The sequence below is a fragment of the Ooceraea biroi genome, chromosome 10 (genome assembly GCF_003672135.1).
Source record: "Ooceraea biroi isolate clonal line C1 chromosome 10, Obir_v5.4, whole genome shotgun sequence".
Lineage (NCBI taxonomy): Eukaryota > Metazoa > Arthropoda > Insecta > Hymenoptera > Formicidae > Ooceraea > Ooceraea biroi.
In genome coordinates, this window is record NC_039515.1 from 12,412,977 (window position 1) to 12,430,636 (window position 17,660).

At 39.6% G+C, this 17,660-nt stretch overlaps 1 protein-coding gene across 1 annotated transcript; it reads left to right on the forward strand.

The window, feature by feature from the left end:
• The first annotated feature begins 10,158 nt into the window (after nucleotides 1-10,158).
• LOC105282165 (homeobox protein Hox-A4) lies at nucleotides 10,159-17,431 on the forward strand. The gene is made up of 2 exons (XM_011343931.3): nucleotides 10,159-12,001; nucleotides 15,249-17,431. Exons 1-2 carry the CDS (start codon nucleotides 11,122-11,124, stop codon nucleotides 15,935-15,937), a joined length of 1,569 nt encoding a protein of 522 aa, XP_011342233.1. The 5' UTR covers nucleotides 10,159-11,121; the 3' UTR covers nucleotides 15,938-17,431.
• Nucleotides 17,432-17,660: the final 229 nt, after the last annotated feature.

Sequence of the window (17,660 nt, forward strand, 5' to 3'; positions counted from 1 at the left end):
TTTGGTTTGACTAGCAGCAGCGTCGGCATGGCTCTCTCTCTCTCTCTCTCTCTCTGTCTTTCCTCTCTCCGTCTTACCTCCCCTTATATTCTTTCTCTGTTCCTCCTTTATCACTGTGCACTCTGCCCTTTCTCCCTCGGTTCGTTCCTGTTACGTCGCGTTCCTTGAGCCAACCTCGAAGCTTCCTGGGGGAAAGAAAGAGGGTTGTCGACTAGGCAGCGGTGGGGTTGGCTCACTTCAACCCCTCATCCCAGTCCCCTAATCTGCTTCTATCCTGCTCGATCTCGCTGTACATCCCTTTATAGAATGGAAGCCGCTGTACGGGAATATCATAGAAGGGTGCTACCATAGAAAAGGAAACCCTCGTGCGTTTCGTACTTTCTTCAGCTCCCCTGAAAAGCGCTGTATGCCAACTGGAACCATTTCTTTCTCCGCTTTCTACGAGGGCTCTTTTTCCGTAATAATAGATAGTAAAGCCTTTAATCCTACGCTGCGTTTCACGTATGCACAATCCTTATCATGACTGCCATTATGATACTTGTATTCATTCTTCTTATCAACACGTAATGGGCATCAATGAAAGTACCTAATTACTTTTAACACGTCAGCAAGTACGTATTCATAAGGGACACGACTTGCAGGAACAATATGGACAATCGTCGTCGCGAGCAAGTGGAATTTCGTTAGGAATAAAACACGTTTCGAGTCTAAATCATATTTAGCTATCTGACACTACGTTTCGGTAGAGATATCGGGATCAGAGGAAGAACGAGGTGAAGCCGTACCTGTGGATCGGTACCTCGAAAGTTACGGGGTCCCACTGCAGTTGATTAACGATGTGAGCGTCCAGGTCGAGGTGGGTGGCGCATGCCTTTGTGACAGCACAGCCGCTCCTCCGCTCCTCGACATCGCCACCGTTGCTATCACGGATTATTATAACTCGTACGTTTCATCTGCCTTCTTCATCGGCTGTTCGGTAGACATCGAAATGGTCACCGGTTATCGTCACGTTCGTTTATCTATGCGGTGGTTCGAAGGTAAAAACCAGCATCGCACCTTCCGAGAACGCTCTACGGAAATACCTAGGATATCATTTTTATATCATTTTGATATATGAAACATTTTACATTTTTCAAACATGCAATATTTCTAAACACGGAAATGTTGTAATTAGGAAAACTTTACACACAACGTTTTAAACGGAGGCAGTCTAATGGACTATTATAAATATTTTGGATTACAATTTTCTTTTATGATATTAGTAATGTTAGATTATTAATTAAATAATCCGGGCTCTCTTTTGCGTTGGCGATACAACTCAATGTAGCGATGTTTTTGAAAAATTTTGTTTTTCTTTTAAACATATCCTGCTATACAATTAATAAAACGACAAGCCATATTGTATTGTCATAAATATGTGGTTAGTTTGATTCATCGCCATCTAGACGTGACCTAGATTACTTAATTAATTAATTAACGTATGGACTGAAACGTTTGTTGTATTGGATTACTTTGAAGATTAATAAATATTAAGCATTATCACCCAGCTTCGCTCGGAAACAATTGTTTTATTTCTAATTTGGATTTCGCCGAGCTTGTGAAAGAATATATACTTAATTAATGATCTTATATATATTATATGCATTTATTATAATTATATATATATACTTCTTTGTTATCACATCATGACCAGCTTTTTCTGCTATCATATGTTTGATATATTGTATATCTTATAGACTTACTTACTGCCGGTGGTTAGTATCAACACTGCATATTATCAACGTATTTAACAAATGCTGGATAATACTCACGACAACAACGAAAAATATAGAAGTAACTTGCAGCAAAGATATAATAAAACCTTTTCTTACAAATTTAAGCACACATATTTTCTGTAGATAATTAAATATTATTACTGTCAAACAAAAAGATATGCACGCTATACATGCATGATACGCGAGTATCTCAATTACATGTTGGACTTGTTGTTTTGTCATCACTATAACATAAGCAGTAAAATTAAAAACTGCAATGTCTGTCGTGTTGCATTAGCGCAGTGTTGCATTACAAACATAGTAGTTCGGCGCCGGTAGAAACAAGCAGAGCGGAATCCATTTTGCGAAATGAGTTGGGTCCAGCAAGCGGAGAGAAAAGAAGGAAGGCGGGTAAAAAGGATAAGGGTCGATCTGACGAGGGTACCTACCCTATATTGGCAGGCGTGGCTGCGGGTTGCAGGGTGCAAGAGGGTTTTGAGGGATCGCTGATTGGTTCTCTCCAGTGAGATCGGCTGAGAGAGAGAACGTGAAACCTCGTGAACATGGGGCTGAAATATCGGAAGAGACGAAAGCGTATGCCCTCTCCCCCTTCTCCACCTCTCTCCCACTGGAAGAGGGTGCATGGCGTTCTTATTCACGTGGTATGGTCCCTTAATAAAATGCGCATTTATGCGAGTGCTTTCCCGTACGCGGATATTGCTCGGAATATGATATTTTCTATCATTCCTGGCATTTTACAAATTACAATTATTAAATGCAGACGTACATGAATGTTCCGTAGATGACGAAACAGATGAAAATCTGTGTGTGTGTGTAATATCTAGTTATTTCTTTCTATTGTACCGCAGCTTGAGAGATGAGAGAAAGAAAAAAGAAACGACGGAAAATGTTCGCTTTTGATAACGTCATTCTGTCGGGTCCGCGAGTGAACTTAGGTATGAGGGACACCAAAGTTTTCTGGGTGACGGCGGCTGGAGGGTGACTGGCGCGATTGCAAACCTTTGGATGGGTGATTGATTTACTTTGAATGATTAAAGAACGCCGAAGAAGGGCAAGAGAGTGAGAAGGAAGAAAGAGGAGAGCGGACGTAGTGTTCGATAGACTCATCAAACTTTCTCAGGAAAATATTAAAGCTTCCGCCGAATAAAGCGAAGTGAATGGAATGTCGTAACTGTTCGCCTCAGGAAATCCAACTTTTGCATTAATAGCTTCGTTCGATCTTCCATATTATACATTCGCAGCCAATATTATACCCCATATTATAGCCCATATTATATTCCATATTATACACGCACTCGCATCTTTCACATGTTATTTGTTTGAAATGGAATGCATTAAGAATTTTAGCATATCTCGAGAAAAATTAAATTAATTTCGAACATATTTACAAGTATTTCTCTAATTAATCAGAAATCAATTAGAACATATAAAGCATAAAATATAGCTTATATAAATGATTATTTTTATTTTTATATGTAATAAATGTAAAACATGATGTTTAAAATGTTATTTCTTCTCTTATAAAAATTCTCTTATATTACTTTACTTCATAATAAAACTTATATTTAGTTAGATTATTACAGAATCTTTACAAGAGGAAAGAGGAGCTTAAAGGAACAAAGAAAAGAAATTTCACGGTTGTAACATTGCAGAATTTTAATAAGTGGAACAAAAATGTCATGGCATTGTTATGTATGGGATGAATGAGACGCCACTGAGCCAGTATCTAAACTACATCATGCTGTGCACGATGGATAGGAAATTTGGCAACCTACATGCTAGTAAAAGAGTTGTTCAAAGAATTGATTTATTGCGCTATGAATAGGATTTTTCCTAGAACAAACGAATGACAGGAAAATATAAATGAGAAAACGTAAAAATCTCAAAAGCGATTTGGTGGACAAAGCAAAAAGAAAACAAACGTACATGTTTCAAAACCTCAACGATAAGGTCATAGACCTTTTCATTTGACACGCGTTCCATTCACATTTTTTCGCATACATTAGGGTTCCAAAACTACCCTTCATCTGTCTTCAACGATAGATTTCACAAAATATCTGCAGCCGATGTTACTTTAGTAAATATTATATTAATTAGTTGCGTCTCTTAATATAAGTCTTAAAAGTACATTTTATATATAATAAAATTTTATAATAATGTTTATAAAACTTTTATAATAAAATCACGATTTAAAATAAATAAAGTAAGCAACAATTCAGATTGAAGTAAGCACACAAAGCACAATTTTGTCTTCAATGATAATGCATACAAGCATGTACGACAATGTAAGAACATGGTGAGAAAATTGACAACAGAATATTATGAGAAATAAATGCAATGGACTCGTTAAATATCAAAATACAACGATCGAATGCACGAATGTGGCCGATTGACACGTTGCATCAGAAGTAGTAAGATTGCGCGCACAACCAGGTTGCCGAGAATTTTCTTATGCAGTCAGGAAGCGAGGTTGAAGTAAGATAAAGGTCGATAGGAGTATCAAAAGAGGAATGAAAGATAGCGGTACTGCTTACGGAGGGTTATTGTGCGTCCATCGGTTACGGCTCATCAGCTGCTGTAGCTTCTATCTTCGCCTCGCGTAAGGAGGATCGAAGGTCCCAAGGCGCTAACTTTATCCTATTTCGCCTTCATCACATTCATCGCTATTTTTCATGTCGCTCATCCATTCTAAACTGATTTGCTTAAGCTTTTCCTAAATCTTTCTATTGCTGCTAAGCAGTGCAAATTACTCATCCGCGGGTTTTCTCGTATACAGGTGAGAACAGATGGTCCCTTGTGACCTGGAAAAGTGGTTCCCGACTTCTGCTGGAGTATTCCTCGTGTTTTTCTTACGCACGAATACGCAGTGATATAAGCTGACTTCACTTCTGCCACTAAGTGCAAAATATCTAATGAAGGACGTGCATTGCTATCATGAATTACGTAAGGTTGCAGACGTGGCGTTAGTCGTGTGTAGGAAACTGACGTCATGATTATCAATACCTATTTTTAAACGATCCGACGCATAACTATGTGGCGGACCACGTATGACTTACCTGCGCAAGAGAATCACGGTTTAATTCGAAACCATTAATGTGAGGCGAATCGATTGCGATTTTCAGCCGGGCCCATACGCGCGCAGCAGAATTTTTGAAAAATGAGACGCTCTCCTCGTCTCAAAAGTGGTTCTAAAACGCTTGAAAAAAATGCCGACAATACAAATCCATTAATCTTAGCTTCGCACTGCCGTGTGCTCTTTCTTCGTCTCCCGTTCTCCCGAACCTTCGTGCCTTCGGAACATCCCTTTGCACTTACCCTCTGCAACAACATTTTTCCAGAGTGCTATTCCTTCACAAGTTTCCAGAAAAGCGCGGTCTCCAACCGCGTGTGTTTTAAAGCAATCTGTAGGTCACAGCGAATATTGGATCTGAGACTCTGGACGTGAAAAGAAGTAAATAACAAATTTTACGATACTTTATTTACGTACTGCAACGTTCATAAAGATTAAAATTATAATGAAATAATAATAATAATAATAAATAAATATTGAAATTATAATGGTATTAAACATAATTATTTTTAATACTTTATGCTTTAGAAAATGTTGCGTATTTCTTATAATTACCAATGTAGGTATTTAACTATGATTTTTCTCATTATTATTAATTCTTGTAATTTTATTATCTGTTTTTCTCGTAACTCATCTGTGTGGTCTTTTCATGAAAAATCGAACAAAGCCACTAATCTCAAATTTCTCGGAACATTTGGAAACAAATGACGACGAGACACGTTCTGAGTCATGTCTGTCACCTCGAGTGAAGGGTCCGACCTACCCTTTTGCGAACAATGCCGGAACATTTTCCATGTATGCAAACTAGTTATCTATCACTGCTTTTGAAACAACGAAGACGAAGGGCGCCTGGTGGCAATTGTCGAGGTCATGGATCGTAAACGGCCTTGACCTGCTTCTTCTTTCCTTCTGCTTCAAGTAGTAATGAACAACATTCTTGTACGTGTAAATGATCATGTAAATGCAGCCTCTTCAGCAAGCGGTACTTGACTGACAATACTCCAACGCGAAGTGTGCATCCAACACTATTCGAGAGTTATCTATCACGCAGTATTTGCAAAGACACTTCAGAATTTATTCAGGATTAATGAAAACATACGAACAAAACTAGTATATAAAATATTATTATTATAGTATATTAAATATTATTCGTAGGAAAGAGGCAAGTACTATGCATATCATCATATTAATTGCATCAGAATCATTAAAGTTACATTAGAGCATAGTAAATATATTAAAAATTTGACTAAGCATATCCTCCGTTAGCGTAATGACAGATCCCCATTTTATACCTTAGCAAATTATTACTTGCTATTGCACTATAAGTAATTTTTCCTTATTCACGCAGCTTCACGTGCACTTGTGCAAGCCGCGCTTGCACTCTGCGTGCCCATCGTCGGTTGACCCCGGATTTGTTTGAAGAAAAGTGTCAAGATTGTCAGGAGGGATTGGCGCTAACGACGCTTCGAAATGCAAAGATAACGAGCCACTTTTGCGCCTCTTCACGCGCCGTCGACATAAACGGCCACAAGCGCTTTTTTCTCCCGCGCTATCTTTTCATGGAAGCTGGAAAAGTACGCTGTATATGCAAATTGCTTTCAAGCAACGGGTGTCAGGTAGTAATTGCCCAAGGTTACGGATCGAAGGTCGCGTTAACATCTTTACAGCGATGCATGGCCGATAATTATCGCGCCTCTAGTGACTCTTCATCTTCTCTCATCCCGTAAGTGGAGCTACTGTTGGCCAAGAAACGACTTACACAGCTGACACTTTCACTCACAGGACGCTTCAGACATCGAACTTGGGGCACTCGTCCAGTTGCTTGATGAAAGATGTCATGTTCATTGCCATCAACATGACTTCGCGTCATTGCCGAGTTATCGTCGCCTTACACAGTGCATTTTACATCTTTTTTATGAAAGCACTTGCTCCCTCGACAAACTGTCTCCCTCATCAAACCGATTAAAAATTGATTGATCTTTCAAAAACATCCAAGATTATACTAAGATTGAAATATGTTTTAGGTGAATGGTGGAAGTATATAGTGTCTGTCTCTTGGAAATTTTCTTTACAATAATAAAACTTCTCGATACCTTTATGTAATATATGATGATGCATCTTACCTTGTGTGTATTAGTGCTTCTAAATACGAGCATTTGACGCACGAGTAATTTTTCATGACTCAATTTATACCACAAAAACATTACAGAATTGCAAAAATATGCTATCGCATGTTTTTTACGTTATTCAGTCCAGCATTCGTGAAAAAAAAGAGTAGTCTCGAAGAACGTTTGGGATATCTAAGGCATCAGATGTATACTGGATGTCCCCAAGGGGACAGGGACCCCTTTTCGTGTCGGCGAGTTCGAGATCGTGACTCAGCAGCGAAATCGAATCTCCAGAGACTCATGTTTCTCACCTCGGATAGATCCGCTGCCAACACCTTGAGCTAGAACGAGCATCGAAAATATTCACAATTTTCTAAATTCCAAAATCTGAAACGCCACGCATGAAATGCACCGCGTATGATTCTCCCGGAAGATCTATCGATCATAATTTTATTGTGGAAGAATGTATTGGTTTATAAATATTTTGGATATATTTTGAACCTAGAACGAATCATCGATTCATGAGTCCCCAAGGGTTATTACAAAGATTATTGTGACGTGTTTGAGAACTGTTTCGTAGCTTTGCTGGCAATATAAAGCAACGACTATTGCAACTATTCAACAATCACACGTTTATCGCGAAATCTTACAATAATCATAATGATTAGTCATAATAAAACAAAATGAATCCTTAAAATTCTCTTTTGATATATTTTCCGATATAGGTGACCTGATTCTCTCCTCAAAATATCTTCTCTGCAGTTTTCTGCCTTCAGTTGAGATGATTAATCAGCTGAGATCTCGCTAAAAATAATCCCGGAAACGCAAATTCGCGTAGCTTCGATATCAGAGGCGATGCTCCTCTTTCATAAGCGATCAACAAGTTGAATATAACTGAAACGCCGTTAATAAAGCGATGAAAATGATAAATCGCAATGGTTCCACCCCCGTCCGAGCACCGTATTGCGTTATTAAAACTTTACTAATGGGCAATAATAAGCACCAGCCTTGGCCAAGATTGATATTAAATCGTAAACTGTTTCGTCCTCATTTATCATTATCACGATGCAAGTCCGCGCGCGTTGAACTCTTTAAATCTTGAATCCGCGAAAAATTTTTGCTAAGCGAGCTTTCGCCGAAAAAAAGAGCACACGATATAATTTACCATCAATTATTTGAAAACTGCATTATTATTTTAGCGCTCATTCCAAATCTCTCATTATAGTTCAAATATTCTCAAGAATATTTAAACGTATCAAGTTAAACATAACTTGATATTGCATAAGAAATATTATTTTTATTTATTGATTTCAAAATCGACAAAATTTAACATTGGCAATATCTAATACATAAAATAAATGTAACTCTGTGGATGTACGTGACACACTTTTAGTAGAAATGTTATTACAATATCGAAGCATTAACAATTCTTTATGAAGCAACAAAATTCATGGAGTGATACGACAGACCCACATGTGTGATCTCACGATAATCGTTATCCGGAAGATCGCACATTCGTCCGGTAGCCAAAAGGACTCGTCGTTGACGAAACAGGCCCTCTTCGAGGATAGCTGTGGGTGTAAAGGGGGTGTCATGCCGGCGGACTGGGAAAAGTGATTGATCGTGTTTCGTTGGAAGACAAGAGCAGAAGACTCGAAGCAAAGCCGGAGGAAAGGAGCAAGACGACGAAAGTAGAGATGGCGTAAGGCGGTGGATGAGAGGAAAGAGAGGAAGACAGAAGTTCGCCCGAGCGTCGTCGGTGATAAAGACGAGGAGATTGTGTCGCAAAACGAGGAGACAACCCCCTCTAGCCTCCTCTACGTCATTCAACGGCCCCTTCAACCCCTCTCGGACTCTCCCAGATTCCACTCAAAGCTCCACTCTTCTGCTTGGAACGACATGAAGTGGCCATAAGAAAAATAGAAATAAGCCGTGGCGTATCCAAGTAAATGAAAAAGTAACTCAAGGCAGAGAGAGGGGGGGGGGCGAGAGAGATCTGGTAAAAACGAGCGATGCGTTTTCAGCTTTCTTCAACCATTCGATTCCCCAAATCGTGAGCCCTCGTTTTATACTCAACGTATATCAATCATTAAAAAGCGGAAGACAATTAATGACGAAGGAGAAGATCCTTTCGAAAAAAATTGAATTATCAAATTTATGTAATTTCCGTGACGAATCTTAACCTTTCGTTGTCTTTGTTCTTAATACCGTTCTACAGCAATTCAATACTGTTATTTCCTGGATCGTTTATACCGCGCAGTCAATGTGACTTAAATTCACCGTGCTGTATTGTCGTACCAAGGCAAAACACAATGAGTATGCTCTTTGTGCAATGACTCGGCATTTTATATTCTCTATGCCACGCAGCTGATCGCGAGTAGACGTACTTGACCGAGTACGCCGAGACACCAGTGCATTAATATGAGCAGAATGTAATCGAACGAATAGATCTATTCCTATTAATTTAGCTAATTCAACTCGTCTTACGTAACATTCTCGAGTTTAAACACAAATTCTCTCTCTTCCTCTTTTTCGTTCTCTAAAGTTTTCATTGAATTCTGTTTCTTTTTTCTCATTTCTTATTAATAATTGATATAATATCAATAAATATACAAATAGCTTGCAGGTTTATTGTAGAGAAATATATTTATTGATATTAACTCAGAATATCAATATTTGCAATGATAAATGCGTTACATTAACCACAGTTTTAAGTAACAGAGTATTTTAATTATGTGATAAGAGATTATCTTTTTAAAGGCAAAAGAGACATCTATTATCGATCCATTAATACTCCGTTTTCACACAATATTGGCAAATGAAGGAACATGCAATGTTGGAGTACACCTGCTGGTCACGATAAATAGTTTTGAATTAGCAGCGTGATCATCTTCGCCGCAGTATTCAATACCATTAACGCAGCATTAACGTTCATTGCCACCGTTTCTCTCCACATTGACTCCAGCCATAAGATGGATTTCAGAAGGACGGAGGCGGGTTACGGGGATACGTAGGAGTGACTCCACAGTTATAGGTACCCTCGAGTATGCCCCATAAGGGCACAAGATCCACTGTTTCCGTGGCAGGGGTTGGTCTCGTACCGTTGCAGAGTGGGGATGACTCTGGAGAAGACGCATGACGAGGAGGGGGGACACGGCTCTCCGCATCGGCTCAAAGCCAGCCGGCGCGAACCGAGCTGGAGGGAGTTGAGAAGCAAACCAGAGTTGCCAGACGAGTTTCTGTCGACGCACGACGAGCTCACTTTCACGGTTCTGTTACGGGGTCTCGTCCGACGAAGTTCTCCATATTCACGAGAAGTCATTTACGCGACACAAAGTAGTGACAGAAGTGCAGTGCAAAAACAACATACAACTCACCTGCTTTCATCGAAAAATCGTGTTGGAAATCGTTTGATTTAATCCGAATCGCATGTAGAAACGTCGGCTTGATGCATACTTCGATTCGACGGTGAAATAAACAGTGAAGGTTTATAATAAAAGCAAGTGCATGTCTTCGAAGAGCGAGACATTTAGCGCGACATACGTACGAATTCATAAAGCACGGATGTCCGGAATTCGATGACAATCGTGAAATAGAGAAGCGAAACAAGAGAAGTTGCTGCACCTGCCGCAGTAGTTTCTCGCGGCGCCACTCACGTGTTGCATGTGTACCGTGGTTATCCATCATGGTCGCGGACTAGGAACAGCTCCGATTGGTCGGTTTTGTGGTCACGTGGTATGGTAATTGGGCTCCGGTGGGCGGGAAGGAGCGAACGAGGTCGTAGAGGATCGCGAAAGTGGCGGAAGGAGAGGAGAGAATAAGCAGCTGTGTGTCCACCGGGAGTCCTGTGCTCGTTGTGGCCCCGCTCTTTCCATTTCTTTTCTCTTTTTCTCCCTCTCCTTCTTTCTCTCTTTTCCTCCTTTCGAGAAAACGTCACCCCTTTTAGCGCAAGAGACGGTGAGGTGTGGACGATGGACCATAGCGCAGTGCCGTGCAGTGTAAGCTTGTGAGAATGAATATTAACACGAAATGGTGCATCGGATCGAAAAACTAATATAGAAGGCAAGATAAGTAGACAAAAAGAAAAGAAGATCGCGATCGTTTGAGAGTCATCTACGCCACATCGTGCGTGCGTGTGTGTGCTTTTAAGAAAGTATTTGCCGCGAACATGAGTTCCTTCCTGATGAATGCCGGTGGCTATCATAATCACCAGCATCACCAGCAGGCTGGAAATCATCACTTGGCCGCCACTTCTGTCATGGTCGATCCCAAGTTTCCGCCTAATGAGGAATACAGTCAGAGTAATTATATACCTTCGACAGGGACGGATTTCTTCTCGGGTGGGAACAGTGGTCACCATTTAGCCCATCCACAATCTCAGCTGCAGTACGGCTATCACCAGCATCATCATCAGGCAGCGTCGACTCCTTATGGAGCTTCCTCCGCGGTGCAATTAAACGGCGGATATGCGGGATACGGCGGATATTATGGCCCTCCTCATCCTCACCACCAAGTGCACGCGGTCCATCATGCAAGTTTACACTCGCATCATCACGCGGTGGGTGCCCTGGCAATACCGGCGGAAGCCCAGCAACCACCGCTCACATGTCCCTCGTCCATGCAAAGTCAGCAGCAACAGCAGCAGCAGCAACAACAGCCATCTGTACCGACGTCGACCATTCTGGGATCCACGCCTCTGTCGCCGTCTATAATGCAGAATCACGTGCAACCGCCGGACACGCTTCAGCATCACCAGCAACAACACGAGAACAATGCTTGCAGTCCAGTCGGTTCGGGTCAATTGCATCGGGATAACTCGCCTGATCTTCAGGCGCAGCAGTCGTTGTCTCAACAATCCCAGCATATACAGAGTGGCCAGCAACAGACGCCGCAGCAACAGCACCATATAGAAGATAACTCGGATGTGGACGACATGGAGGATGGCCAGATGGAGAGCCCATCGGGATTAGACGAGGAAGAGGAAGATGAAGAGAACAAAGATCGCACCATTTATCCGTGGATGAAAAAGATTCACGTCGCGGGCGTCGGTGAGTTAATATAATATATTTGAGTGACTTTGAAAGAAAAAGTTTTCAAATGCAGTAAAACTAATATTTTCTGCATTTCTGCGTTACTTATGTCAAATGCTTGATTTATTTCACTCTTAGCATTTTCGTATTTATAGAGTTGCTTTCTATGATATAATCATCTTCAATTTTTAAATCCTTTTCTTTTCCGTGAATACGGATATGCGTAATATTATCAACCCTTTGCGATCCGTGCAATTTTCACAGTTTCGTTTCAGCTGGTTCGCGCTACATTCGCAGTTTCGTAGCAGCCATAATATGCGACGCAGCTCTTATCTTCTCTCTATTAGTTTAGTATCAAATTACAATATACACAAAGTGTGTACGGCTATGACACTACGGGAAATATTCTTAGAATAACTGCTACTGCATTCGAAACGCGATGTCGAGTCATACTCGACATAGGACCGTAAAGGGTTAACAAAGATATAATTCGAGTAATTTAATCTCTCTTGCGATTTTTCACAATTGATAATTTGTTGTAAATATCATTGAATTTACATTGACTCTACACTTTCATCTCGTTTCGTTACGTTTCGCGGTGAGGAGTAATTAATCGCCGCAAAGATATATCCGACGGCTAATGGCATAACCATGTCCTATATGCATAAACTGTTGCAATAATCAGATATAAAGTTCATTACATATATCGTTATTTCCATCATAATTTCTATCACACTTTCATGTAAAATTACAATGAAATAAATACTATTATTTGATTATAATAGTATTAAATTGGAATGCTATCGTATCATTGCAGACGTAAAATAAATAGAATGAGAACTGAACATAAGTATTCCTAAAATTTAAATGAATGCTTATACAATGTCAGAAATGCCAGACCCTGCAATCTATCTTTTCTTCTGGGTGCCTCTTTTCTTCCGTGCCAAAGGATATCTGTTTGTGTATCTAATGGATATGCGTTATATTATGTGTGCAAGGTGACACGTTTTCGAACAGTGCGAAGACTTATGGGCTAACATTTATCGTTGCACCTTGCTTCACCTGCTTAAAGCACCAGGCACCTTATTTTATAAATGTGAATTCGGATACGCCTAATATGTCTTCATTCTTCGCACACAGTGCAGTGGCAAATATACATCACAAGCATGGGATGTCCGCAGCACAATTCAACGTTGCGGCCAATCCGTAAATTTCGGAATTCGACACGGAGATTCAACCGCGTTTCGATACTAAACGATAGTGATAGACCAATGTTGCGCGAGGTTGCCATAGTGCTTGAGACTTGAAACAGATGCCGGCGCGGTGCCGGTATTATAGCCCTTGTTCTTTATAATTAAGGCAATTAACGTGAGTGTAATTCTTCTTTCATAATTACTCAGATAACTACTTCCAGAACTAATATGTGCGTGCTTCCTACTCACGTAGATAAGAAGACATTTTAAGCATAACCTTAACACAAGAGTGTATTAATTAACGTCCCTACAAATTATACATACACCGAGGTTGTATAAGCAGCGTATCTGTAGCGTATATTCACTTCCAGGAATGATCGTACTTATACCTAAACCTAAACAGAACACTAGGACCACACACAAACTCAAAAATAGTTTTCGGAGAAGTAATTTTTGCAACATAATACTTCTTTGTTACAAGCTGGCTTTTTGTAGCCGTAAAAATCTTTTTTCCCTATTTCATCTGGACGCAGACGTCATTTAACTTTCAAATATTTTCTTCAAAATATTTTTGAAGAGAATAAATCTTCCACATTTTCAATGATATTTACAACAAAAAATAAAATCATTCTCGTAAAACCAAATGTCATGATTTATATTTCCACACAAGTGAAATTTCTTTTATAGCAGAAAGTTCTTTTCTCTGATATGTGATGCTGAAAGATCATATAATCGTAGTTGTTTAGTTTGTTGTTATGTGATTAAAATGTTTCCTGCGTGCACAGTTGTCGTAAGTTGCATTTTCTCTACGCTGTATTACGCATCGCGCAATTTAATGTTTGAAATCTCTGGACTTTGGTATGCTCGTCCGTCGGCCTGTCACAGGCTGCAATCTTTCCCCTTTGGTTGTCGAAGTATGGTCGCCGGACGTCGGAGTTAAAAGGGGCCTCCGCGAGAGAGACCGACGGTCAGCTCGGAATGGAATGTGTCTGCACGGATTCTAGACTGAACTGGTTCCCATGTTTCTTCGATCAAACTGAACGGACCACCATCGATTGCTACTAGCGTGACTCACAAATATTAACATCAACATGCCACTACGAGATATTCTTTTTTTTCGAATGCTCATGTGCAATTCGTTCAATGTGTTTTAGTAACGTTCGATTATTCTCTGAAGTACTTTATAGGATATTTTGCAGGATATTATTGTTGTCCAATGTCTACGGTATTTGAATGTTTCCATCACGTTGCAATTAATTGGGCGATATCGTTTACTTCTAACACGTACGATAAAATGTAATCGTACATGTTTGGCGAGAGAATTATCAAATCACTTGACTTTGAAGCCAGCTCGTGGGTTGTGGAAGATGATCTATCGTCTCCGTAATTTTTTTTAGATGTTACTTAGCGGGACCAATGCGCATGTACGCTTCGCACTTTTTATCCTCATGAATTTGCATACGCATATTTTCTACCTCTACAATTCTATCGGCGTATCTTGCGGATTGATCAGATTACAAAAGTCACTTCAGCCGACTTTGATGCCATTCAAAACGGCCATGACGTGACGAATGGTGACATAGTATAAAAAATGTTATCCGCATAAAATATCTCTGCAGATATCAGCGTGAGGAATATTTAATAGTTAGAGTAATATCCATACAAAATATAATGAATCTGCTTTTTTGTCATTGTTGAAGCAGCTTACGATTCAGCCATTAGTACTCGCGTACTTGCATCTTGCGGTTCCAAGAGAAAGAAAACGATTTTTGTAGTGAGTTATCTCACACATTGCAATTTCTTTCACAAAACTTATTATTAGGCTCCTTTGTGAACAAATAGGCATGAAATGCACAACGAAAAGATTACGAAGAAACTTTGCCACACACAGTGAACAAAACAACGACACGATGAAACGCGTTCAGTAAGATTATTCAGATGTTTATTTACATCTTACATTGTATATCTTATGAGGTAAAGAGGAAAGTCTCCGGAAACGGAAGTGAAAGAATATGCCGTTATCTGCAATTTCTCCATATTAATATACCTGGACGTTTATTTCATTCTTACAGCGAATGGCTCGTACCAACCTGGCATGGAGCCAAAGCGACAGAGGACCGCTTACACAAGGCACCAGATACTCGAGCTGGAGAAAGAATTCCACTACAATAGGTACCTGACGAGACGACGACGGATCGAGATCGCTCATTGCCTGGTCCTGTCCGAGCGACAGATCAAAATCTGGTTTCAAAATCGCCGTATGAAATGGAAGAAGGATCACAAGCTGCCGAACACGAAGAACGTGCGCAGAAAGAACGCGAACGGTCAAGCGCCATCAGCGACTACGGCGAAGTCAGCAAAGGCCTCGACGACGCGGGGCAAGTCCGGCACAGGCAACAACAATAGCCAAAGGAAAAACAACAACAACTCGCCATCGAGCGGTATGGAGAACAGCCTGGACTCGAACATCGGCCACGACATGGGCGAAGTTCATGGGGTCACCTCCAGTCTTCCTCATCCTGTTGGTGTGGTCCACCCAAGCTTTCAAGGTCACCCTCATTCTCTGGCTCATCTCCAAACACAGCTGAGTCATCACGTGGGTGGAATAATGGACGGTCCGACGGGAGGACCATTGGGACACATAAGTTCCGGAAGTATCAGTCCTCTCGCGCCGGCTACCAGCCCTCCTGGATTGTCGCAAGTATCAGCCCCCGTAACGCCATCAGCGATAAAATCCGATTACGGGCTCACGGCACTGTAACATCCGTTCCAGGGGATGTACTCGATCACATGACTTGATAACTGCAATTGACAGTGCCGGTTGATCCGCCCTCTGCGGATAATTCATTGTTTCTTCTCACGTAATTGTATATTTATTGCGGATTGCGTGAATATATATTATAGTTTGAGTTTCTCCTCACAAATAAACTTGTAAGATCAAATGTACAGCAGAAGATTCCTCAAATCATAGTATAGCTCTTTTAAACGAAATCAACGCATTTTCAAGTTACGAAAAACAGTAAATTCAGTTTACTAAGTATGGCACGATAGTTTACTGGCAATCATTAAAGATTTCAGTAAATTGCGAGCATGTGCGTGCTACTGAATCAGTTAGTGATGTTCTCGCTGATTCACTTTAAGAAAGAGCTTTTTTAAGCTTTTAGACTGCTGATTGACGAATTAAACTTGTGAACGAACATTTCAACATTTTCTTAGTATGCTTTTCTTGTGTCATCTTATTTTTTTATATTCTCATTTTTAATAATTTCTTCTCAAGACTTGTAATTCAAAACGCGCGAATAATCATCCACTTCCGCCATTCGCATAATAGTACCAAAACAAAAAAAATCGATATTTCATGAAATGCAAATTATATGTATACAATCATACATATACAATTTGCATATGTATATATGAGTCGATTACGTGTATGTATATATTAGTGTAAAGAAGATTTTATTGTAACGTTATTAAATAGTATTTACATTTCGTATATTCTTGTCTAAGTGTTATCAATGTTTTGCATTATAGATAAAAAGTGGATTTTCGAAAAAAACTTTTGTTCATCATATAATTTTTTGCAAAAAGTATTAGAAATCATATTTCAAAGATGATTCTTTAACATATATTACTTCATGTAATCTTTATCATCTATTCGAAGAGCAACCTTTATTATCGAGAACAAGATATTTCAAGGAACATCTTGGAACACTTGAAGATAACGGAAATTAATGAAAAAAGTATCATAAAACTTGAACACATCCTTCCGCAAAAAAAACTATACGTTGTAAATAATTCGGAATGATAGTATATATTTTTACTGAGAGAAGCAAAACCAGGAATGACCAATAATAATTAGGGTACAATTACACGGTGGATGAATCGGAAGTTGTACTGTTAAGCGAGTAGTAATCAAACGATTAATGCACAGAACCGCTGTGACGATATACCAAAACAATATTATTAAATATAAGCAGTAGAGCTAAAACCTTAAGGTACATTAATTCTAAAGGATTTAGAATGAGAGTGTAATTAGTGGCAGAACATAGGAAGTAAGTATATGAATTTTGAAGTCGATCTATAAATGTGACGTCGTACCCTTTGCTATAATTATCAATTGTATATAGCATGTACGATAAGAAATGTAATTGGGCACACATCAATGCTTATGTTTATATTGATCGTAACGATCGCTGAACTATACAACGTCAAGTAAATAAATGAATAAATAAATGTTTCGTAATTTACAATATAACATTGTGTTTCCAGATCATATTCCCATTCTTTATTTAATGTTATCCATTGTCATTTTCGCACACAAGTAGTAGTTTTCTGTGCAAGTGTACGCGATGGCTTCTGGTATTAATTATTGGATTATTAACTAAATAATTCAGGTTGCGTCTACAGTGCAATACAAATATTGTAGCGATGTTTTGGAGAATTTTGTTTTTTGATTTTTAAAGGTACCTATATCCTGCAATAAA

Excerpts from the sequence above, each read along its gene's own strand:
- LOC105282165 (XM_011343931.3), top strand. The coding sequence starts at position 11,122 with ATGAGTTCCTTCCTGATGAATGCCGGTGGCTATCATAATCACCAGCAT. Across the intron at positions 12,002-15,248 it reads GATTCACGTCGCGGGCGTCG|CGAATGGCTCGTACCAACCT; the intron begins GTGAGTTAATAT and ends TCATTCTTACAG.